Below are 26,335 nucleotides of genomic sequence, written 5' to 3'. Positions count from 1 at the left end.
AAAACATCACTCTATGATGACAAAGACCTTCTGTCAGCAGAGTTTTTGGCACAATCCAAGCCGCAAAGATTAGATATAGTACAGGGTGTTTTCATGATATCTGAGGTTAAAACAGATGGGACTTCAGTCTTTCAAAACCTCTGTTTGTGTTTGTGTTTGTCACAATAAACCCAGGGCATACAATTGATTTGCAAACCTGTGGTGTAACATACAGAATGACAAATGGAAAGCATAGCCAATTGCTTAATAAGTTTGATTTTAATGGAAATACTTCATCGTTGACTCTGTGTTTGATTGTTGCTAAATTAAAAAACTGAAGGCACGTATTTGTGGATCCACGTAGCAAAATTTGACACCCTTGTGTATACTCCAGGAAAATTGGCTCTTCCACAGCCGTAACCCCAGCTGACAATGCCAATCAAAAACCACTTTCCATCACCTTTGCTTCGACATGATAGAGGTCCTCCAGAATCTCCCTAGAAAAAAGACATGGTTTTTCAACGTGTTTGGTATGTGGTTACAGATATCAACCCTAGGAAATGCCATTGTGCTATTTTAATGTTTTTAAATATTTTTAACCATTACATAGCGCTTCTAATAAATTATATTTTCAGTATTTACACACACACACACACACACACATATATATATTTCTACCCAACCTTGGGTACCCAGGGGCTGTACCACCAGTTTAAAAGTGGGAGCCTCATATTATTGAATGCACCCTAATGTGGGGGGGGGGGGAAGAGCTCATGGAGAGCCAGTGTGGTGTAGTGGATAAGAGTGGTGGTTGGAGCAGTGGACTTTGATCTGGAGAACCAGGTTTGATTCCCCACTCCTCCACATGAGCGGCGGAGGCTAATCTGATGAACTGGGTTGGTTTTTCCACTCCTACACATGAAGCCAGCTGGGTGACCTTGGGCTAGTCACACTCTCTCAGCCCCACCTAACTCACAGGGTGTCTGTTGTGGGGAGGGGAAGGAAAAGTGATTGTAAGCCAGCTTGATTCTTCCTTAAGTGGTAGAGAAACTTGGCATATAAAAAAACAACTCTTGGTGGCATGAAATGTTTTGGGTCCGGGCTTAATAGACCTGCATTTTTGAAAAATTTCGTGTTTTTTAATTTTGAAAAAAGCCAGAAAAAAACCCATACCGGTATCGGGGATTGGCGTTTTCGGATCTTTTTAAAAAATTAGGTCTATTACACCCGAACCCAAAAAATACTGGGGGAAGGGATGGTGCACACCCCTAGTGCTAACTGCAGTTCATTGCACTGACACCATTAGGTTTTTCAACAGAGTTTCTCATTACTGGACTGACATTTTCTGTGATTATGAAATAAGCAGTACAGAACCGCTTGCTAACAAATGTGTGTAGATGAGGCAGCAACTACTTACTTTACAACTATCCCTTTTCCCAGACATCACCCCAGCACACAGCATCCGTGCTGTGATAAGCCCATAAGTTGAATGACACAGTGTTTGGTCCACAATTTCTACTTCTGCTTTTTGTAGTACTGCTGATCCTTTATTGTCTGAAAAGAAAAATTAAGCTTAATAATGAAAGCAAGAAGATAATTTCCAGTCGTAAATCATTATTTGCCACTCTTGATAATATCCTGAATAACAATGCAATTGTGGTTCTTCTCAAAGCACAGTAAACTTGCAAACTCTTTACGTGGAAGAATATTCCACTGAAATCTATAGGAACTTTCATCCAGGGGCATTTCATAACAACACTAATGGGTTTTGTGCTTTAGATTACTTAATGATTTCAACCCTCTATGGAAGACTGGTACTGCAAATTGGAAAGAAGGTTAGAAAGTGACCACATACTGAGTTCACAGTAGAATGGGGTACTTCAAGTGGGAAAGCAATTAGTTGAGGGTCAGGCAAGAGTAACATGGAAAAGTCTTTCATTAAACATATCCGCTTGTAACTCCTGAACCATCTGACTCTCCTAGAGGCTGAGCTGTTCCTGCTTCATCTATTTTTTCCAATGTCCCTCAGTTATTCCCCCATGTTCTTTCCGAACTCACTCAGTTGCACATACACTGATATTTATACCAGGGTCGTCCCAGTTCAGAGTCTCTCACTCACTCTACACTTTAGCTGTGTTTAGGATAAGAATGTATTCATTATCCGCTGACCATCCAGTTCTGATTATCCAGCTTTACTTCCATCAGTACCCTTGACAAAAGGTCACCCAGGTGGTTTTCCTGCCACCACCTGGAGGTTGACAACTGTAGGATAGCGATATTAGTCTGTTGCAGTAAAAATAACTAGGAGTCTAGTGGCACCTTACCATTATAGATAGCTGTATGTTCTTTGTACTTTATATATATATATATATAATTCTTTATTGAGGAAACCAACACTTTATGCCTGTTCTGAGACATGATCTCACCTGCTTCTTGCTTTTGTCCCCAGCCTGTGACCCAGCACTTCTCCCCAGTGTGCACTCTGTATGTGGTAGGTGGTATACATATCGGTTGAATTAGCCATCTCATTGTGTCAAGCCATGGTGTGCTTAGCTGTAGCAGGGCAATGTCATAGTCATAATTCCTACTGTTATAATACTCATGGACAATGATTCTTCGCACAGTAGAGATGAATTTGGCTTTCCCTTTAGTGCGCATACCCAAATGAGCTATCCAGGTTCTGGGGTCTGATAACCTAATCAAAAACAAATTAATAGGTAATAATCCATAGTAAACTCTGGGACCTGGCAGGAGAGCTCTAATTTTTTTAATTATTTTTTAGATAAAAGCCAGAGAAATGTGGGATCACCACACTCTGGAGGTTCCAATCTTGCCCTGCCCACCAATGCTCAAAGATGGTGCTAGGGGACACCCATCTCCATGGGATTTGTGCTATGGGTTCCACAAGGTTCCATCTTACCCCCTATGCTGCTTAACATCAATGTGTCAAGACCTTTGGAGAGAAATATCATCAGCACTGATGATAACCAATCTCTTTTCAGCACAGCCAGGTGCGATGGTGGATGTACTGGTATCTCATTGAAGTAATGAGTTGGATAAAGGCCAATTAGTTGAAGTTCAGTCCAAAGAAGATGCAGAGGAGCAACTGGGAGGCAGAGAAAGTTTAGATGGGGGCCAAACTTCAAAAAGTTTGAAATCCCCTTTTCTATGCTGATGAGGGGGTTTAACAGACAACAAAAAAAACCTGTATCATTGTTCCTAGGACTTTTTCATTGTTATCAGTGATAATTTTGTTACATTTAATTACTTTACAGAGCAAGCCAGTACTTAGTACAGTACTTAGACAGTGCAAGCCAGTCTAAAATCATTGATTTCAATGGATTTAGACTGGAATAATTCTGCATAGGATTGATGTGTTAGTGATACTGTATTTTCTTCACATTCTATTGTATGTATTTGGGCTGAAATAAACCAGGAGCCAAAGAGCGATATGCAGGCACTCATTATGAGCAGAAGGTAGATACTGTGAACTCTAATCTGGAGAACCAGGTTTGATTCCCCACTCCTCCACATGAGTGGCGGACACTAATCTGGTGAACCGGGTTGGTTTCCCCACTCCTGCACATGGAGCCAGCTGGGTGACCTTGGGCTAGTCACAGAGCTCTCTCAGTCCCACCTACCTCACAGGGTGTCTGTTGTGGGGAAGGGAAGGGAAGGTGATTGTAAGCAGGTTTGATTCTTCCTTAAGTGGTAGAGAATGTCAGCATATAAAAACCAACTCTTCTTCTTTGTCATTGTCTTCTTCTTCGTCTTCTTCTTGTTTGTTTCCCCACACCTACACATGAAGTCTGCTGGTGACCTTGGGCTAGTCACAGTTCTCTCTGAACTCTCTCAGCCCCACCTACATCACAAGGTGTCTTTTATGGGGAGGCAAAGGGAAGGCGATTGTAAGCCGCTTCTTAAATGTAGAGAAATGTGGGGTATAAAACCAACTCCTTCTTCTGACACAGGTGGCTATCCAGTGCTGGCTGACCTTCCTCTTTTTTTCTTTCTGTGAGAGTACCCTGCCTCTGTGGGATGTGGACGGAGCCATCGCTTGCCAAAAGAGCAGCTTCTCTTTGTGCCAGACAAATCAAAGGACCCACAAGGCATGAACAGGGGAATACTATGGGCACATGAGAGGCAAGTATCTGCCAGGTGTGGGGCAATCTCGTGCATTGGCCCTTAGCATATGCAAAGAAAAGCAAACTATTTTCCTAAATGGGTATTGGAAATTGCATGATTGCATTGCTTAGCTGACCGTTAACAAATTAATGGAACAACAGGAAAACCTTTGTGCTCCATGTCTATCCCATGGCAATACCATCAACTTATGAAAGGACAGGCCCTGAATAAGCCCAGGTTAATTACTGACCTGTTCCCCTGAAAACAATGAGCAGCTGAGAGAAGCCATTCTTTTGATATGACCGACGCGCCACAATAAGCAACTCCACCATAAAGGAGGCTGACTTGCCACGGCCATTCACCTTCTTGCGAATCGGAACCCCCCACAATCCGGTGCAGTTTATGGCTGTATTTTGTACTGCCACAACCTTAAAAGAGGACAACAATTTAATATGGTTCTTGCAGTAGTAAGGAGCTATAATGGTCTAGAGATTATTCAGACAATACAGACATAAAGTAATCATGCCTGTTAAATGTAACTCAGTAATTTTTGGTTCGATCTCAGGGGTCTAAGATAACCACCCCAATCCAGAACTCACACAGGTTCTGATATCCATTGGATGGCATCTGGACAGCCTCCAGCAACCACCCTATCCTGATAAATCTCACCCATTTTGTACCTGGCTGTTGTTACTTGTTTGGAGTATGGATGGAGCTGTGGCATTCAAAAACGGTACCTTTGCTTTGACGCCAAATGACTCAAGAGCCATGACTGGGAAGCTTGAAGAACTCATAGACGGAATCTCATATTTTCTACATGAGCACTGACTGACCACAGAGGAGAGGAGGCCCAAGAAATAACGGACAGCAGGCATGATTCAAAGAGTTCCTTTAGGCATGTGTAAGGGTTTATGCATAAACAGCAAAGTATCTGACTTGTGTTTCTTTACACCACTTCTGTGCAGGGCATTACACACCACTTTTAAACCTCTCCCCAAGTTTCAAGGAACTCTTCTAGTGGGATCCACAGCTGATGTTCAGAGAAATAATGCCCCACTGCATGTGCAGAGAACACTACATGACATTATCCACCAGACCATGGCCAACATCCCACTACACTTATCATTTTCATGTAAGCTTGTGGCTGGCAGCAATAAGAAAAGCCTGTGGAGAAAGACTGTTTTTGTGGGAGTTCTGCAGCTCATAATTCTTCAAGATTTGTTGGGCTAGACTGAGCACAGGAATGGGGCTATGTGACTCAGGTGAGCACTGGCTTGGGCCTCTTTGGCTAAAGATGCCAAATATTATGGGTTGGCCTCGTTGTTACCCAAATTGGGCAAAGTGCTGCCTCAAGTGACGAGATCTTTAGATGTACAGATTAATGCATACTGGAGGAGAGGTTTATAGATACCATGTACTGCCAAAAAGCAAAAAAGAAAAAAAGGGGGGTTCTTGATCAAACCAAGCCTGAACTCTTCTAGAAGCTAAAATGACTAAACTGAGGCTATCATACTTTGGTCACATTATGAGAAGACAAGACGCACTGGAAACAACAATAATGCTAGAGTGCAATAAAAGTTGAAACAGCAGGAAAAGAGGAAGAACCAACATGAGATGGATTGACTCAATGAAGGAAGACATGGCTTTCAGTTTGAAAGACCTAAGCAAGGCTGTTAATGATATGCTGTTTTGGAGGTCATTAATTCATAGGGTCGCCATAAGTCAGAAGTGACTTGACAACACATAATAACACACATACACACACACAATTCATAGTCCATGAGGAGTTTTCAACTATGTTAGGATTTCAGTGCAAGTAGGGTTTTAAATGATTTGCCAATGATTAAAGGATTTGCCATGTAAAATATGCTACTGCCCAAAGCTGTGAATCTTCACATGGGTGCGGGGAAGTGAATGCATACCAGATGTACTATAGAGAGCTTCTGCCATAGCCAATCTCCCACCTGAACAGGCAAGTTGGCTTGAAATGAAAACGCGTCCTGTCTATTCAGCTGGATGATCTTTCTAAACACTATTATTTTATATATGCATGTATACAGTTTTCTGGGATGGCAGCCTTTTTAATTTAGTTAAGATTCCTTCCGACTATTCTCAGTGCTGTCTGAGTTGACATCCTTGTTCCTTTTAATCAATGATTTCAAAGCAAGGTAGTGATTTTATTTGACAGGTTCTGATTGACTGACATACCCATGTGAAAAATAACATGCTCATTTATTATAAGGCAATGATTAGGACTGTATATAAGGAAGACTTACTACAGTTGCTTTCATCACTTCTGTCGAAGCAGTCCACTATCCCATCACATTTTGCATTTCTTTTTCTGAAGCAAATATTATTATTGCATTTAAAAGTGTTGTTGGTGCAGGGAACGCCTGAAAGCAAACAGCCCCAAAATTAATATTCTCTGTATTCCCAATTAGCAATTTCCATCCAGGAAATGAAAATAACAATGCTCTGTCATTTCTCTTTGTTATTTGTTCATAGTATTTTAACGGCACTGTGAGGATACACCCTAATGTGATTGAAAGGACTACTGGCTTGCTAAGGGCACCCAGGGAAGTCATGATTCAGGCAAGATTAACTATGACAGAGAGGCAAACATCAGATGAGTCGAATTGCCACATGTGCTTATGGGGACGGAAATCTCACTTTGGGTGCAGCCTTGTTCATCTTGGCCATCTTCACAGTCAATTATCCCATCACAGAAAAGGGAATGTTGCTGTGTTAAGAAGCTGGTGTTGCAGCTTTGTTTGGACACATCTAAAACAAGGAAGGAGGGGAGAATCAGCAGATCTCTAAGGGATGTGACAGTAGACATGGATTTAAACAAATAATTCCATATTCATGTTTTGTTTTGCTTTTTCATACGGGCAGGTACTAACCACAGAAGAGCTCATCGCTTTCATCAAAGCAGTCATTGATCCCGTCACAGCGCTGAGCCTGGCGAACACACAATCCAGTGTAGCATTCAAAAGAGCCAAGAGGACAAGCTGAAGGCAAGACAAGGAAGGGTGGTAAGTTCTAGCTTCCTCTCTATTAGGATTTAACACAACTTGCCTGGATGCTCTCTCGCATGTGCCATGTTGAAATTAATGCAAGCTGTGCCAGATACTCCCATTTATTCCAATGGGACTCACACAGGCAAAACCTCCTGGAAAATGGTGTGCAATGAACAGCTTTCATAAAAAATATTATTTCTAGAGTTGGTCAAAAATTGTAATTAAAAGTCTGTCAGCCATCAGCAGCGATCAGAAAAAAAAACTCTGTACAAAGCCGGCATGCCAATGTATCAAAGGCCATGTGCAAAGGACATATCTGAACCAGGTGTTTGCCCATGAAATGTCCTGGAACACAGTGTGGAAAGATTAGTCTGCCCAGTCACAGTGTCCCTAATTAGGGTACTTCTGAATTCCTTACACGAAAGTGCAAACCTGATGAGCTACCAATGGCTTGGATCATAAGGTGCTGTTCTACTGGTTCCAGCAGCAGCTGCTCTTCCAACAGAACAGCTTTTTGGTCCACGGGGAATAGAAGAGAGATTTTGGGCAATTCCCAATTCTGGCTAGACACTGTGGGGAACATTGCTCCTTCCTTTAAAGTAAGATGGTGCATCTCCTCCCAAGTACCTTGGCCCTTTCAGATTATCTTCAAAACCCCATTGAGTTCTGTATAGGTAACACAGAAGACGTGCCCTTTTAGGTGAGGGCATTCTACTTACAGAACAGCTCTCCAAAGATACTTACCAGACATCTTCTGGCTATCCTTCAGACATCAGATAATGCTGATTTGTTTTCTTGTGTTTTTAACAAATTGATATGTTTGCTACTGCTTTTTTTCTGGAGTCACTTATTCTGGTTTTAGTTTTACGGTAATTTTATACTTGGACTTTCTTTCAACTGAATGGTGGGATATTTTGAATAATTTTTAAAACGCCTGGATCCAAAAAACTGTGTGATTACCTCTGTGTGTCCAATGGAGGTCTGAACCTGTGTTGCTTGAAACCCCCCTCCCCCAAAAAAACATACACACTACAATGTCACACATAAAACCTCTTTCTTCTGAGGAGTTTTTCATAAGCAGACTGCGATATGATGGTGAGAGGATGGTCTACCAATCCAGAGAAAAGATGAAAAATCTAACTAAGCATGCCCCAGTCATTGGGTAAAATTTCACATCCTGCTCATTGTTTGCATTTATTACTCTGTTGATGCTTGCATGTGTAAACACACAAAGAGAAGTGCAGGAACAAATGCAGGACAAGAGAAATGACAAAGGATGCATCCAACAAAACCAAAACAACCTGAATAGCACAAAAGGATTTTGGTGTAGACATGTCTAAGAGCCAGTGTACAGCAACAAGAGATATGAGAATTACAAGATTAGATCTCTCAATGGTTTTCTTAAAAAAACAACTCAGTGGTGGGAGAAATGTGGATTGGGGCTGCAATACAAGGTTTATGGAAAAAAAGTAATCCCATCAACTTTCCGAAGCTATTAAACAAAACACAGGAAAAGGCGGGGGGAACCTCTTCGATTTTAAAAACTGCCTCCATGCACCGAACATGGCATTACCCTACATTTTCATAATAGCTTCTGATGTTGTCATTTAAAGTTGCATTAATCTTTTTTTTCATACAGTGCAAAGGAAATTTAAAACTGATCTTACGTTGGCTGATGTTGTAGCTTGCATATTCCACCAGAAGTGGCCTCTCTGAAAGCTTGGAACTACATTGGAACTCGACATTAGCCACAAAGCTTGCAACACGGAATATTGTCTGATGATCAATGTAATAGCCACAGTACCTACAAGATGAATCAGTGTTGACATGTGATGTAGAACATCTTTCCCAACATATGACCAAGCATATCATCATCAATATAACTAATTCTCTACTTGGTCCCATCTGTGGATACTTGTATCTGGAGACTGAGGCCATGGATAGACAAGATGGATCTTTCTACAAACCTGAGAAAAACCCCAAGGTTTGCAGAAAAATCTGAAATCTACACACACACACACACACACACACACACACACCGTTTTAGAGGGGGGGATCCCCAACATGATAAAAGGACTACCTTTAGCTTTAAGGAATGAAAAAACAAAATTATTATACAATGTTGGTTTAGTCTCTCTTTTGAAAATTTTTATCTTCTCATGGCTGCCATAAATTTTACTGAATATGCTGCCCTCCCCACATTGGCTCCACTCCAGGCAGCTGAATAACTTGTAATATTTCCTATTGTGACACCTTTAGGTAATGTGGCACCTCTGGGTACTAGGTACTGTGGCCACTTCCCTGGGTGCCCACCATATGCTTCATGAAAGTGGGCAGGGCCATTGTGAAGACAGAACCTGTGATTGGCTAAATTCATACAAATAAAAGGTTTTTTCACTTGGATCCTCCCTAACATTCACGGGAGAAGGAGCTAGGATCCTGTAAACAGGTCTGCTATCCCTTTCCTCCTTGGTCATCTTATTTATTTTCTTTTCAAATGTATATCCTGTCTCTCCCACAGCAAACGCGGTTCAAGAGGGCTGACAGCAATATAGAATCATATGGTTTAAACAAGTTAAATACTAAGAGGTAGCCATGTCCGTCAGTTACACAAGGCCTGATTTCCCAAAGCTTTTTTGATCCTGTGGGCACTTTTGGAATTTTGAGGGCGGGTGACAGGCGCCACTCCAGAAGGGCTGCCACGGGAGGTAGACCCAAGTACCCATGCACAAACAAGAGGAAGAGGGTGGGAATACACACATACAAGCAGCACAAGGGGGGGAGAATCAGAATCCTACTCAGTGTTGCACAGTGGGATTTAATCCCCAAGAAACTATTCTTAGGATTGTAGTTAGATACTTACATGCGTTCATTAATTTTCCACCATCCATGCTCACAGCCTTTAATGCTCTTTTCATTGATTGTATAGTTATGAAATTTCAAAGCTATACCAAGGTTCTTCTGAGGAGTCTGTATGGAGGAAATAAATTTAAATTTGTGACGACTAAATACAATTCAGTTACACAGGTTTAATTTAATGTAGTAATAGTAGTAGTTGTCGTCATAGTAGTAGTAGCACATGTTCAGGTTTTTAACATGTTGGGTTAAAAACCATCTCGGGTTTCCTGCAGCCACACAGCAGCTCTGGGGAATGAATTTTAGAAAATCACACAACTGGTAAGCAAAAAATGGCAATCTACTAACAAAAAGTCAAATCTTATCAACCAAATGCGCTCTGAAATAAAAATGTCCTAAAGGCTAGCAGGGATGGGGTCTGGTGCACACCCTCTGATAATGCTGTTTCAGAATTGTGGACCAATACAAGACAATGCCCAGTTTTTCACAGAGGCAGTATCTATTAAGCACAAGGAGGGAACAGTCCGGAGAACCCATGGAGCAGTTCCAAGAGGTGCACAGGTTCATACCATGCAAGGTGTCCATCAGGTACATGAACTGCAGGTTGCAAAAGGCTTTAAATGCAAGAACAAGCACCTAAATTGAACCTGGAAGCATGTAGGCAGCTAATGCCATTGTTTTGGAATTGATATAATATTAATTTGGCTCTGTCAACAGACAAACTGCAACATTTTACCCTGACTAATGCTTTTCAGAGTTCCAGAGGGGCTTCCCCACAAAGTGTGCATGGCAATAACTCAGTCTATCTGTTACAAGGGCATAGATCAGCATAGCCAGATCAGCCAGGTGCAGAAGAGAAACAATCTTCCAGTTCAGATGCAACTGACAATGAAAGTTTTTCACAAGTGTGAGCTCACCATTCTCCATGGAAAGCTCTAAAAGTTGATCTACTGACCAATCAGAGATGCCCTGATCCCATCTAAAATGGGCAAGCCAATCCTCTCCAGCACATCACTTTCAATAACCACCATCACCACTGTCTAGCCTGGATTCAGTTTCAGCATATTTTACCCACCCTTCATCTGTGACTGCCAGGGTTTAATCAACACTAGAGTTCACCTAAGTTCACAGTCAATTTACATTCCAGTTCCCAAAAAAGAGAGAAGGCAAAAACTGCAGCAACCATCAGACCATCACATTAATTTCTCACACAAGTAAAGTTATGCTCAAAATCTTACAACTAAGACTGTTACCATATATGAAACAAGAAATGTGTGATGTTCAAGCTGGATTCAGAAAAGGAAGAGGCACTAGAGAACATATTGCAAATTTATATTGGTTACTGGAGCATACGAGATAATTTCAGAAGAAAATCAGCTTGTGTTTCATAGATTACAGCAAAGCTTTTGACTGTGGGTCATGAAAAGCTATGGCTGATTTTAAAGGAAATGGGTGTGCCAAAGCATCTTTTTTTGATGTGCAACCTGTACTCTGGCCAAGAGGCTAATGTTAGGACAGAATGCAAAGAAACAGAATGGTTTCCAGTTGGCAAAGGTGTCAGACAAGGATGTATTTTCTCTCCCTACCTGTTCATTCTATATGCAAAACATGTCATAAGGAAATCTAGATTAGATTTAGATGAAGGAAGTTTGAAAATTGGTGGAAGGAATATTAACAATTTGAGAAATGCTGATGATACCGCATTACTGGCAGAAAATAGGGAAGACTTGAAATGACTGCTGGTGAAAGTTAAAGCAGAAAGTGCCAGAGTAGGACTGGAGTTGAACATCAAGAAGATAAAAGTAATGGCTACTGGTGAATTAATCAACTTTAAGGTTGACAATGAGGAAACTGAAATTGTTCAAGACTTTCTATTCCTTGGCTTCATCATCAACCAAAAAGGAGACTGCAGCCAAGAAATCAGAAGGAGATTGAGACTGGGAAGGGCAGCCATGAAGGAGCTAGAAAAGATTCTTAAGTGTAAGGATGTGTCACTGGCAACCAAAGTCAGGTTACTTCATGCCATAGTACTGTTACTATGTATGGGTGTGAAAGTTGGACAATGAAGAAAGCTGACATGAAGAAAGTAGATTCCTTTGAAATGTTGTGGAGGAGAGTATTATGGATACTGTGGATTGCCAAAAAGACAAATTAGTGAGAAATCAAATCATTGCTCAAACTGACCCTAGAAGGTAAAATGACTAAACTGAGGCTCTTGTACTTTGGTCATTATGTGAAGACAAGAGTCACCGGAAAAGACAATATCGGGAGGAAAAGGCAGCAGGAAAGGAGGAAGTCCCAACAAGAGATCTTAATAAAGGAAGCCAAGGCCCTCAATTTGTAAGACCTGAGCAAGGCTTTTAATGATAGTACATTTTGGACGACATTGATTCATAGGTTCACCATGAGTCAGAAGCAACTTGACAACACTTACACACGGTGTTGACTTGAACTCAGTTTTGGAATCAGGGTGGGGGCAGTAATAATAAAGAACAGGGTACATCTGAGCAGATGCCGAGTGCCTTTTCTTCCACTCTGAGCAAACTTATACAGCTCTGATGCTTACATCACATCATAGCAGGGACAAGAAAGAAAGCATCCAGATCAGTGGTTGATAAGCGAGCTAGGGCCCCAGCATCTAAGAAATTACCCATAGACAGCCAGTCCAGGAGCAGTTGCTGGGCTCTATGTGCCAGACCTCAAGGAGCAACAGTGGTTGCCACAGCTCAGCTGCCAGCACATCAGAGAGCCTGGTGCATCAGAGAGGCTGGCGCAGGCCAAGAGTAGGTGCAGCTTTCCACCCCCTTACAAGGAAACCTTTCATTTCCCACTACAGCTACTTGACCAGAGAGAGAGAGAAAAAGAGAGAGAGAGCGCCATTCAGGCTTTGTTTCGAGATCAAAGAACTCAGAGTCTTGCAATTTCATCTCAAATGAGAGAGAGAGAGAGAGAGAGAGAGAGAGATTTCTGATTGATGCCAAAGACACTAAAGTGAAGTTGTGAAGCTCCTCTGCAATGAGACTTAAAAAAAATACAATTAACAATAACAAAAACTGCAAGAGTATATTTATTTGTTCCTAGCTACAATCTGAGTGAACAATCTATTTCCAGAAAAGGAACAGAAGGGATGTGACAAGGAAGCATCAAAACAAAGATTAAGGAGTGCAAGTGCTGTCAGAATCTGTCCAGACCCCCCTTCCTTCACACCTATATACTAGATCATTTCACACATGCACTTACATCCCTTGATGGGAGGGGTGTGTGAAAGAATCTGGGAGCCTTGGTCAACTCAGAAACACCTGGTGATCATCTGCCTCTCTCTTTTTTCAGGTCCTTTTGAAAAAGCTGAGTGAGTCAAAGGGCAAGAGACTTACTCTATGGCCCTGTCTAGTATTAGGGACGTCTTGGGTCTTGGATTGATGGCTTAGGCTAGCAACTGTGGAGCAGAGACACATTATAACCAGGGCCCACTTCGTCAGATGCACAAGGACACACTGCATTTCAGATGGGTTTACAGGGTATATAGCTCAAAATCTTGTTTTGCATCATATCATATCATATCATTTCACTTCACTATTCAATTCCAGCTGATCTAAATAAAAGCTTTAGAAAAAAGAACACTAATTAAATATGGGATATTTTTTTTAGTATTGAGAACTTTATAAAACTTTATCTCTCAAACTGTGGAAGTCCTTAACCCCTTTAAGGACTGCATGCAATAGCTCTCGTCTGACATGACAACCATGGCTCTGGTCATTCCCATGATCCAAACAGCTCGTGAAAAGATGGCCGCCTTTCTGGGGCCAGCTGCCAAACGTGCAGACTTGCTTCCAGCAGTGCACGTACTGATGCAAAGGCTATAAGAGAGCACTGAGTCCCACCTTCAGCCTCTCACTCAGCAGAACGTCTACATATTGGTGACCATGTGTGACCTGTGCATCAAGGGCAGGATAGCCGTGCAGGCTGACAAGCTCATTCACTGGAGAGATGATCTTTCCTGGTGAGATGAGTGCATGCAGGCCATTGGCACAAGCAGCGGAAGTGTGTGTGTGTATGTGTGAAAAGAGCTCCACTACTGTTCATCTCCCACCTCCCCTGATAGACAGTGTCCCCCATCCCCAGCAACTGCCAAGATGATCTTGGAGATGGAGCTCATCGGCAGGTACTCAGCCCCTCTGGGAGTGAGAGGCACATGAGACAGGATACAGCAGCTACAATGGTGAGGGAGTACCTTGCAAAGCCCTTGTGGCTGCCCCTTCTGGTTTAACATGTTGACAATGGTGAGAAATAGAATTGTAGAGTTTATCATCACAAATGGCTGTTGGAAAGTACCATTGTGGTGCTTTGAAGTATTAGCATGTTTGAAGCCGTTTATAGTTTCTCCTTCAGGCATCACAATGAGTCTAAGGCCTGTGCTGATGAAAAGAATACCACATTCTTTACATTGGATATGGATAACTACTCAAAGACATGCTTATCTACATCTTCAGATGGGTTATGTGATACCTCTTGGAACTGTTCTGCTTAGGGATGCTGATGGGAGATAGTAGTTTGAATGTGTCCTGTCTGAAAAAGTAACTGGTGTGGTACAGCAGCTAGAATGCAGTACTAGAACTAAAAGCCAGGTTCAAACTTCATTCACCCATAAAGTTTACTGGGTGACCTGTGGCCAGACACTGTCTCTCAGCTTACCCTTCCTCACAGGGTCATTGTGAAGATAAAATAGGTCAGAGCCTCCTTTGTAAGGTTGGAATAAAAATGTAATGGGTAATAATTCTAAATATATTTAAAACTATTGGTAATGGAAGAATATGAAGATGAAGAAGAAGAAGAGATGGTTTTTATACCCCAATTTTCTCTACCTTTTAAGGAATCTCAAAGCAGCTTACAAACCTTCCCTTCCCCTCCCCACAGCAGACCTACCTTGTGAGGTAGGTGGGGATGAGAGAGTTTGGAGAGAACTGTGACTAGCCCAAGGTCACCCAGCAGGCTTCATATGTAGGAGTGGGGAAACCAACCCAGTTCACCAGATTAGAGTCCACTGCTCATGTGGAGGAGTGGGGAATTAAACCTGGTTCTCCAGATCAGAGTCCACCACTCTTAACCACTATACCACACTGGAACATCAGGAGAGGCTTATGTTTCTAAAATATTATGTTCCATGAGCATGGAGGTTTTTTTGAAAAAGAAGAACATTCAAACACATGCTTCCCAGCTGCAGTCCAAAAGGGTATAGGAAATGCTATGAAATGTGCTATTACTTCACATTGAACAGGACCATAGTTTCTATGATATATCCGAGGGGCGGGGAGCGTTACCTGAAAATTCCATGAACAAATGCATTTTGGAGGGTAATAGCTTGGGTAATACGGACTTGCGACTCTCCCTTCCAAGCCAGTACTTCCTAATGCCAGGATAGCTTTGCCACATTCTAACAACAACAACAAAAGAAAGAAATATTATAGTATTATTATTATGGTATTATATAATCTGGAAATAAACCAAGAGTCAGTCCCCAAAATAAAAGCTGTACTGTGCTGTATGCCAGCATTATTGGGAGGGGGGGATTGAATGGAAACAGAAAACTAGAAAATCCAGAACACAGCAAATCTCAGAACAGTGCTCAGACATCGGAAATGCCTCTGCAAAAAAAATAGCATTATTTTTGGTTAATCTCATCATGTCCCCTGATTTCCTAGCTCAGGGCCTGTTAGTATGATATTGGTACAGTGGTGGACGAGACAGGAGTGTGACTTTCTGTCCATCTGGCAGAGCAGCCCTACGATCTGCTTCACTACTCTGGGGTGCCCTCATCAGGATATTTAAGAATAGTTTCTTGACATGAATGTAAACGATGCGTTTTTAAACCTTACATACATTACTGTCTCTGTGGGTGCGTGTCACAACTACTCCATCTACTGGCATAATGGAGCATGAGGCCCATTTGTTATCACTGCAATGGTAGGCCACAGCAATTACTTTTGTTTTATGTCCTAATGGCTCCATTTTAGTTGGGCCAAGACATTTCCCATCCCAAGCAGCTGTGCTGCCTGGGTTGGATCCTGCAGATCCATTCTGCTAAGGTGGTGTTTTCTTCTGGTACAAGGAGCTGGAGGAAAGTGGCATCACTAGCAGAACAGATCTATGGGATCCAACCCTACGATCTAATATGTACACCCCAGAATCCATTGTACTGTCACTGAAGATACTTCATAGAAGATGTACTTCTAAAAACATATACTTCTTCACTGGCATGTAAGCAATGCTTTCTGTCCCAAGTTCAGGTATGAGTACCAATGAATCTGTAAAAGCAAATAACACTCTAGGAAGGTAGGTAATCGGTGGCAAATAGGAAACTGTTGGAGAAATGGAAAAAGATTGTCAGAGAAGATTTTTAAAAAGTGCTTGACATGCTTTGATTAATGAAGAATGTGTGAGAATTTCAAATGTGGAACTCAACCTTTATAACTCTGCTATGACTGTCACGTACTTTCTTGTGGAATCACTTCAAAATAGCCATGGATTTCTTTCACTTTGTGCACTTGCGTAGACTTCAGGGTGACCAGCATCATATTATTCGTAGAGACAAAAGATATAAGGGAGTTGGTTGGCTCACAAATTCTGAAACAAATGGAAGACTTTAACTTTTTAACATATAAGCTGAAATTTATTAGCCATTATTAGCCATATTAGAATAAATATTTTTCTTGGTATCCAACTGAATGAAATATTTTCTTTTGGAGATTATATATATATATATATATATATATATATATATATATATATATATATATATATATATATATACACACATTATCTCTCAGTACAATGAAATGGGCCAAGATCCCTGCTTAGTTCATGTTAGTCTATACATCTCACTAAACCTTTCTGAATCAGAAAGAAAACAAAATCTTGCATAATTCAGTGGATTATGAGCTTCAGATTCACTCCAAAGCTACAAATCAGGGACACTGCCACTCTCTGCTTACTTTGATGGAGAAAAAGTGGGCTCATTGGTGAAAACCACCATATAGAAAGTTCACCCAGCTAATAGGAACCAAAACAAGTGCGATTATAGAAATATTTGTATTGCAAAAAGAATGCAACAAGTAATATACATGTAAAAATACAATCACCACCAGCAACTAATCATACACACTAAAATAAATTTAAATATAGGGATCTTGGCTTGGATTCTACATTGTTGCTTTGTCAGTGTTAGCAACAGTCCCAGTGATAAGAGTAGTATTTCCATTGGTGGAGTAGGGAAGGGCTGTTTCTACCAATTCAACCCCACCCGAGTGTGCCAGCCTCCATACAGTTCCTGTTGGTGCACTGACCACATGAGCACAGTTTAGGGGACACAGAAACCTGCAGTGGGAAACAAGAGGCAGGGGAGTTACCTTCATCTGCTCAGGATCCAAACCTTTGCTGTCCATTGTCAGGGGTGATTAAGTTTGTATACAGTTCAAAAACAGCTGCCATGATTTCCTCCATTGGGAGCTTCTGGTAGAATCTAGATCCAACCAGATCATCAGTGCTGGTTCTCCCATGCTCATGGAATGACTTCGCTGCTGATCACCCAGTATAATATGTTATATGGGATTCTGTTTACCAAAATATCTCTCTACTCATTCAAGTCTATGTGTCCATCTTTCAAGAAAACAATTAGCTCTAGCTATTAGTAGACAGAAAGTTTTATTAATCATGTTACTAAAAATGCTGCATGTGTCTGTGAGGAGAAGGGTGAGATATTGTCTAATTCTTGTATATTACATGATTCCCCTCTATTCAACAGATGGTACATCTAAAGAAATCTCATTCAAAGGCATACCTACCGATACAGAATCTTACTTTTGATTGGCAACAGGGAATCATAAATGGTCAATGAGTCAGTGATGCAATTGTCAGCTTCAATCTGAATGGATGCTATGGAGAGGCGAATTAGGTATCCCACCAATGCAATCAATTTGAAATAGCAGATCATCTTTCCTGGTGTTACAGAAAAGTCCAAAGGAAAGTGCTGATGAAGACGATCTGCATACAGGTCATACATGCAGTTTGAACCTGTGGAAATAGTTCATTTCCAACTCTAGTCAGTAGTACTGAGATTACCGTACTTGCAAAAAAGGCACAAATCTAGTTGTACAGACAGATGAAAGGGTGTTTTTCTAAGGTCTGCAACAAAGAGAATTTATGCTGTGCACATTTACAACTTCATTCAGGGGTCAGAATTACATAAATAAATGAAATTTCAATGATTAATCTAAAAAGTGGCTATTCATTTTTAATAAGATGGGGTGGGGGGGTGAGGAGAGTAGCATCAATTTCCCTTCAGCCCCCTGTGTGTCATATTTGTTAGACTGTAATTTAGATTGTAATTTAGATTGTAATTTTCTGTTTGTGCCAAGTACAATGAATTTCAAGGGGGGGAAATCAACAAATGTCTACTTGTGCAGCTAGAGCCTAGTTTGACTGGATTTCCATGTAGTTGGAGTGGACATGGTTTTACAGAGGGAAGTCACATACGAAGAGATCATCTCTTTCTACCAATGGAATTCTACAGATGAAAAGGATGTGACTCAGTAGCATTGAAGGAGCTTTGCATTTAAAGCATCCCAAGTTCGATCCTCGTCATCTCCAGTCTCAAGTAGCAGGTTCCATTAAATATCCTTCAACGCCTGAGATACTGAGATCCTCTACCAGTAAGAATAGACAATGCTGAACTGCCACGTTCATACATTTCAGCCACAAAACGACATTAAAAACATGCTGCTGAGCACAGATAAATCTCACATTTGGCAAGCAAGAATCATATTGACTTCAGTATAAGCTGATACACAGATAGAGGCAGAAATTAAATACTTGTCGCACAAAATAGTGGAAATAAGCACTTCCCCCCCTTTAAAGTGAAAGAAGAAAGCTTTAAAAAGACAAGGACAGTTGTGTACCTGCTCCTGTTGTTGAGGAGTAATCTGAACGGAGTCCAACTACATTGGAGAAAAAGACAAATAAACCTATCCATATTTTAACAACGCTTCTAATAAATGACTTCAGCAGACACCATGTGAACATAGCATTTTACTGTTTAAACTATTGATTCAGAACAGGAAAAGAAGAACCAAGTCACATTGCATGGAAAAGAAGGAAGCATCTAATGTGACATTTTGATGGATTTTGAGCATTCTCTGATTCTTGTGATTCTCTGCATTTCGGAAATCTTTTTAAAATAGTCAAGTGGTAGCGAGTCACAGTTTTCCTAAGTGTCAAAACTTTCACTATTCCCAGTCCCCAAAGGGCAATTCTTGGCAGCGTTGTAATTTTCCCTATCTCGTGTGCTGCCTAAGAGATGAAGCATAAGAACATAAATTCCATGCGATGCACCTGCTACTAGGAGGTATCACTTCAATTTGAAGACCAAATTATTGGACACATGCATATCCTCCTCCTTCCAAAATGGCTCAACATATGCAAGTGCTGATACCATCATGAAGACAAACCTAGGATTGCCAACTCCAGAATGGAAAATTCCTGGAGATTTGGAGGGGGGGAGGCTGGGAAGTGCAGGATTTGAGGAGGGGAGCAATCTCAGTGTATTTACATTATAAGGGAGACGTACTCGAGTAATTGTTATACTTATTCTTCATAGCTAAACACTGTATACATTGCATTCAAGATTCAGAAGAAATACCAACCACTAAGCACGATGGAGTCCATATCGACAGCCAGGCCTTGAAGACTCCCTATCGATGTTCGATTGGTGATGCTTGTCTGAATAGAGTCCTTTAAAATAGCAGCTATACAGTCTTCACAAAATACTTGCCCTTTTGCCTGTGGCACCACAAACACAATCCAGAAATGGACAAGGAGGCCCCCATGATTGTTATTACTGAAAACAAATATAAGAGCAAATTATCCCCTAGCATTTCTTAGCTCAGAACACAGAGAAAACGTTTTGCAAGAGCTTTTGGGTGGATCACTATTTGTTGCTGGGCATGGAACTGCTTTCTGTAGGGGAATTTTGTCACGTTTGGTGTGGCCTGCATTTTGCAACAAAAGAAACTCCTTGTACACAGCTGGCCAAGACTATTTACGTGAGATTACTTCCCTCAAAGGAGAACAACCCAAAAAGAAACACAAAACATGTCCCACCTGACATCTGAGACAATGGACTGCTTATAAAATTTGGAGAAAGCAGAACGTGTATAAACGAGGTTCATCTGAAAGACAGAAGCCACAGAATGGTTTTGCAGTCCTAGAAAAGATATTATTGACCAAAAAAAAAAAAAAACTGTAAAAGGATTGACTATATTAGCAAGGTAACCACGTTCATAAGAGATTTAACTGCCCTGTTTGTTTGTTTTTATAATCAACAACATTTGGTTTAGTTATGTTGCACAACATATCCGTAACAGGATGACCAAAGACAGTGTTTAGTGGAGCAATTCCCTTTGCTGGGTGAGATTAATAATATCTTGATAATTTATTATGTCTTCTTCTCTTTACAAATGGCCGCGATGAGAACAGTGGCAGAAGGGCAGGGTAGATGTCAGGAGTTTCCTGAAAGTGCAGCTTCCCTTCTAGCTCTAGACCTCCTCTCACTCCTCTGAAAAGGGAAATGAAACCCTTTCAGCAGATGCAGATTAGCCTTTAGTCTTACCAGAACAGTGGCCCACTGCCCTTGGGTGCTGTTAGTAGCCAGGGGCAAACAAAGCTGAGTTCGAGGGGTGCTGGTTGTACCTTAGGAGCCATTCGGCACAGACCCAACCTTCAGAAGAATCAATAGGCAAATCTGTGCTTACTGACTTTGTGGCTGCTGGCTGATAGGGCTGTCAACCTGCTGGTACTAGCTGGAGATCTCCCGCTATTACAACTGATCTCCAGCCGATAGAGATCAGTTCACCTCAAGAAAGTGGCCACTTTGGCAATTGGACCCTATGGCAGTGAAGTCCCTCCCCTCCCCAAACCCCGCCCTCCTCAGGCTCCGCCCCAAAAATCTCCAGGTATTTCCCAACCCAGAGCTGGCAACCCTACTGGCTGAGTCTGAGGAGGGCAGGGTTTGGGGAGAGGAGGGGCCTCAGTGGGTAGGACTGCAAACCTCCAGGTGGTAGCTGAAGATCTCCTGCTATTACAACTGATCTCCAGGCAAGAGAGATCAGTTCACCTGGAGAAAATGGCCGCTTTGGAAGGTGGACTCTACACCCCATTGAAGTCCCTCCCCCCCCCCAAACCCTGCCCTCCTCCAGGTATTTCCCAACCTGGAGCTGGCAACCCTAGGGCAAGGTGAACGGCTGTATCAAGCTTGTATCTAGGCCTTTTGAGCCGAGCCTCCCCTATTTATTAGCCTGAAGAAGAAGCCAAGGTACACAGCTCCAACTGCACTAAACATAGTGCTGGCACTATGCATCACTCACTGTCAAAGGACTAGGGTTTGCTGAATCTGTCTCATCTAATGGATATCCATTTCATACTATTAGCAGATAACACCGAAGATTATTATTATTATTTTCCTTACCACTCGCTGCACATTCTGGGCCACAGAGAGGAACTCCCTTGACTCCTTCTGCCGATACTCTGGGAGAAACTCAATATTGGCAATACGAAACAATCCAACGAAGTACAAAGCATCCTTGCTTTCAGCCTGAACTGTAAAGCACATGAGGAAAGTTACCTTGTTTTCTATTTCATTATGGAAATAATAAGTCGACGAGAATCTTAATACAGTTACTTCCAGAAACTTGAGAAGATGGTTAAAGACAGACACAACATTCTAAATTAAATTCACACCAGTGTTAAGCTGCTCACCTGCAATTTGAACCCACATTTGCAACATGTTTTGCATACATACAAGTCTCATAGCTTTAATGCTGGATCCGGTCTCAACCCTCTCCCCATGACTCAGGCACATTAGCATGTTAACCCCAAAATTCATCTATGCTTGAAAATCTGCTGCATGACTATTCCAGGGAAAGAACGTAGGTAGCTGCATCAGACCATGGCAAAATAAAAAAGCAATATAATACTTTCATTAAGACCATCTCAAATGTGTAATTAACAAAAAGTATCACATGACTTTTGTTTTTATTCCAGGGAACAGGAAGAGGGGGAAGCATTAGTTGATGATGTCCCAGGCAATAGTTCTTCAGCTACACCAAGCCTTCTCCCAATACTCTGGAAACCCCAGCACAGAAGAATTTATGTGCATATTATTATTATTTTTAAATGTTATATCTGTCTTCACCCACAGATTAAATGGCAACATTTTGTTCATATGTGATGAAGAACAGAGCTTTTTTAAAAAAAAGGTCAATCTTGAAGGGGGGGAAAAAGGCAAGATTTTCAGGGCAAATCGCAAAAATCTGCCATCTGGGCTTTTCTATGGGGGAGGGCGGCTTTGGTAAGAAGCATAGCAGCTGACGGAAAGCTGATGGCAGCAGAGTTTTAGGCCTGCATCCTTAGGGGGGAATATCATTAAGACTTCTCCCAGGTTATAATATGGGTTCTGAAGATCAGGGGAACATTTTCCAAACCTTCCAGTATCTAACAGTCTTCGGGTTTTTTCCCAAACAGACTATCTCCAGCATCTCTTTTGTAAACCATTAACTCAGAAAGTTACAAATTCTAGTGAGACAGGCATGTTAGTTCATTGCAGCAAAACCAAAATCAGAATCTTGTGTAGGGTTGCCAACCTCCAGGTAATAGCTGGAGATCTCCTGCTATTACAACTGATCTCCAGTCAATAGAGATCAGTTCCCCTGGAGAAAATGGCCGCTATGGCAATTGGACTCCATGTCATTGAAGTCTCTCCCCTGTCCCCACCCCAAACCTCGCCTTCCTCAGACTCCACCCCAAAAAATCTCCAAGTATTTCCCAACCAGGAGCTGGTAACTCTAATCTTGTGGCATAGTATTTGGGGGAGGGAGTGAACAAACCTATGAAAGATAATGTTACAATAATAGTGTTACCCTTGAAAGTGCCATGAGGCTTTGCTTTGGTTTTAACCCTGAAAGGTTAAGAGGCATGTCCCAACATTCACATCTTCTGGGGTGGGGGTAAAAATAACCTATGCACACATGTAAACTGAGACGGATTCCCTTTTTTCCTAAAGCAATGTGTCATAATAAACGTTGGCAAATAGTGCTTCTATGGCTTTGAAAACAAAAGGTGGGCTTGGGACCCTTTCATATATGTGTAGAAAACCCCACCAGAAGCATTGCCTAAACAGATATGCAAAAACTCACCAATAAAGAGCCACAGTAGTGTCCATGTTATAACTCCTATAACAAACAGCACCACTGTAAACAAGATGATTATGTTTTGAAAATTCCAGATAGACTTTCTTTTCGATTTCCTCTTTGCTTTCGTATGTTTTTGTGCAAGCCTTTCCCACTTTGCTTCTATTTCGGCCATTTGCAGTGATACATTTGAAACCTAAATCAAAGGGGGGAAAGAACCACAAATTCGCAGCCTCTTTTAATGCATCCAGTGCAGTTGCATTTTCACTGTCCCGGGCAAACCTTCAGTTGTGCATACACTATGTTCACGTTGGGAAGTAGGACTGCTCCTGCTGGCTCTCCCCTCAGGCTTCACATATTCAGGCGAGTATAGGGTTGCCTGGTCCCTTTTTGCCACCGGTGGAAGGTTTTTGGAGCGGAGCCTGAGGAGGGTGGGGTTTGGGGAGGGGAGGGACTTCAATGCCATAGAGTCCAATGGCCAAATTGGCCATTTTCTCCAGGTGAACGGATCGCTATTGGCCGGATAACAGTTGTAATAGCATGAGATCTCCAGCTAGTACCTGGAGGTTGGCAACCCTAGTCAAATATCTGCATGGAGGTCTGGCCTCCATGATGCTAACAACACTTACTACTGTTGGAGGTGCCAAGGCAGTGTCCTCTGGGACGGCTGTGCCAGGCACACAGGCAAGCTGTTGTTGAGCACCATCATGGCAGATCTACGTCTACAAACATGATTACCATGTCGATTGTTTTCTCTGGCTCAAAACCTAGAACTATGTGCTTCCCACCTAGCCCATTACAGGGGAAATGTTTTGACAGGATCTGTTTCCTTGTGAGGAGAGAATTCTGGAATGTTACAGTATTGGGAATATTTTTTGTAACATACGTTTATTAATATATAAAGGTGCTGAGCATAGGATAACACCTAGATACTGGACATTTTCCCTCAAGCAAACATGTTCTTAGTGCTGCCCAAGGCTTCTTCTTACCAGCCGGCTGCAAATTTAGATCTGTTTGCTTTGCTGCTTACATTTACAACCATTTATCTCCAGCATTGCCTAAGCAGGTCAGATGTGTGTAGTCAGCAAGATCCACCAAACCATCAAAAGTCATTAGTGAACATTTATAGTGCTTCTTCAGGCTATCGGTGCCAATTAAAGAATCCCCCTTAGCTGTTTAACTGGACAAAACCCTACAGGTCATTCCCCATCTCCAAGGAGGATGTGTACAACTATATTTAATGGATTTGTATCTGTTTACATTTAAGATCCTTCTTGTCAGTTCTTTCTTCCTTAAAATACCATGTGGTCTTTTGGGTCTAGTGCCGTGTTGGCGAACCTATGGCACGGGTGCCACTTCCGGCACTCGTAGCCCTCTCTGCCGGCACACGTGGTTCCTCCAAGCCGCTGGCCTTTCCGGCTCTGCCCTGCCCCGGATGTGGGAGGCTGTAGCCCAGGGGTGGGGAACCTCCGACATCATTGGCGGTGGCCCCCGGACTCTCCCACAGAAGCTGCCGCCATTGCTGCCACTGGAGCGTGCGTGGCCGGCCAGGTGGGTGGGAGAGCGGGGAACAGAAGCCGAGCGCCCACACTCGGCATGGCCGGCAGCTTCTCCGGCGCCCTCTGTGCGGGTGGAGGGGCGTGGCTGGCCGGTGGGTGCGAAGGAGGCGTCCTCTGCCCTACCCTGCTCGCCTCTCACAAGCCTGCCGCCGCTGCCACGCCCCACTGAGTGGCAAATCCAAGGCAAAACCTCCCATGCATAAATGGCCTCTTTCTTTTTGTCTCCTTTTCTTTCCCTACTTTTCTTTCTCTCCCTTGCTCCATTTCCTTCTCCCTTTCGCTCTCTTTTTCTTTCTTTCTTTCTCTCCCTCCCTTCCTTCCCTTTCCTTCTCCCTTCCCTTCTTTCCTTCCTTCCTTCTTTCCCTCCAGCGGCTTCTCCAGCGCCCTCTGGGTCTGTGCGGGCGGAGGGGTGTGCAGTCCTATTCCACCTTTGAAGTGCCCACAAGCCATCCTTCAAACACCTTTCCATTTGTCTTGATATGTAGAGAGAAAACACTAAGGAACTGGTTGCCAATCTCCAGGTACTAGCTGGAGATCTCCTGCTATTACAAGTGATCTCCAACCAATAGAGATCAGTTCCCCTGGAAAAAATTGCCACTTTGGCAATTGGACTCTATGGCACTGAAGTCCTTCCCCAAACCCCGCCCTCCTCAGGTGCCACCCCAAAAACCTCCCACTCATGGTGAAGAGGAACTTGGCAACCCTAGCCTCTCCCTCTGGGCCCCCTCTGGGGGTGGTATTCAGGTTAAATTGCCGCATTGGCACTCGGCGATAAATAAGTGGGTTTTTGGTTGCAGTTTGGGCACTTGGTCTCTAAAAGGTTCGCCATCACTGGTCTAGTGTATCAAATCTCTTCAGTCTCTTTCTTTATGTTCCAGGAAACTATTAGTATGGGTACCACCAGCAGAACAATGAATTTTCCACATGACTGTCTTCTCTGGAGCAGCAAATTTAAGGACTATTACAATGTAAATATCCCAAAATATTTGTAGTCTCTTAGAACAATGTTTTTTTTCTTTTTTCTTATGCTGATTCTAATTATTGCAGAAGTCATTTCCACTAGTACAGCAATTTAAGTATCACAGAACACTAAATTATTTAAATCCTTTTCTCTTTTTTACCACATGTCAGGTCTCCAGGATAGCTGTAGTTACTATGCCAACTAGCTGCATGTGGACTATATTTAGACTCACTTTTTTTTGCGTATGAGGGATGAAATTAGTTTAATAGAAATACATTCTAGCTCTTAACAAAGATCAGCTGCCATAAACTCTTGTGTATAATTGTGTTTTATTAGTTGTGTGTGATTAAATACACAAGATTCACACAAGAAATACACAATATATTTTCATCTGAGCATCTAGTAAAATTTACTGCAGTATGCTAGTGGCAGTTGCTTCTCAGAAATTGATTTCACTTTCACATGCTCAATAAATACATGATACACTGAAACACATTCGTGTGGAATCAGGCATAATGCTTCAATGCATCCTTAAATTTGCTTACTTACACTTAATTCATCTTCAGGATTGGCTGGTTTGTCACTGGTTTGTTCATCCAT

At 42.1% G+C, this 26,335-nt stretch overlaps 1 protein-coding gene across 1 annotated transcript; it reads right to left on the bottom strand.

Annotated features, from left to right (window-relative positions):
* Positions 1-249: 249 nt before the first annotated feature.
* On the bottom strand, positions 250-26,335 carry TMPRSS7 (transmembrane serine protease 7). Its single transcript, XM_056858184.1, has 18 exons — positions 26,285-26,335; positions 23,222-23,411; positions 21,496-21,626; positions 20,133-20,200; positions 19,676-19,869; positions 18,932-18,970; positions 17,819-18,047; positions 16,471-16,601; positions 15,299-15,411; positions 9,988-10,094; positions 8,792-8,928; positions 7,008-7,115; positions 6,775-6,885; positions 6,381-6,497; positions 4,355-4,532; positions 2,406-2,674; positions 1,397-1,533; positions 250-476 (listed from the first exon to the last, which is right to left on the bottom strand). The coding sequence occupies exons 1-18, from the start codon at positions 26,333-26,335 to the stop codon at positions 306-308; spliced, it is 2,481 nt and encodes an 826-aa protein (XP_056714162.1). The 3' UTR covers positions 250-305.

Source organism: Euleptes europaea, chromosome 12 (genome assembly GCF_029931775.1).
Source record: "Euleptes europaea isolate rEulEur1 chromosome 12, rEulEur1.hap1, whole genome shotgun sequence".
NCBI classification, from domain to species: domain Eukaryota; kingdom Metazoa; phylum Chordata; class Lepidosauria; order Squamata; family Sphaerodactylidae; genus Euleptes; species Euleptes europaea.
The sequence above is the reverse complement of the archived record's forward strand: the minus strand, read 5'-3'. Positions and strand labels throughout refer to the sequence as shown.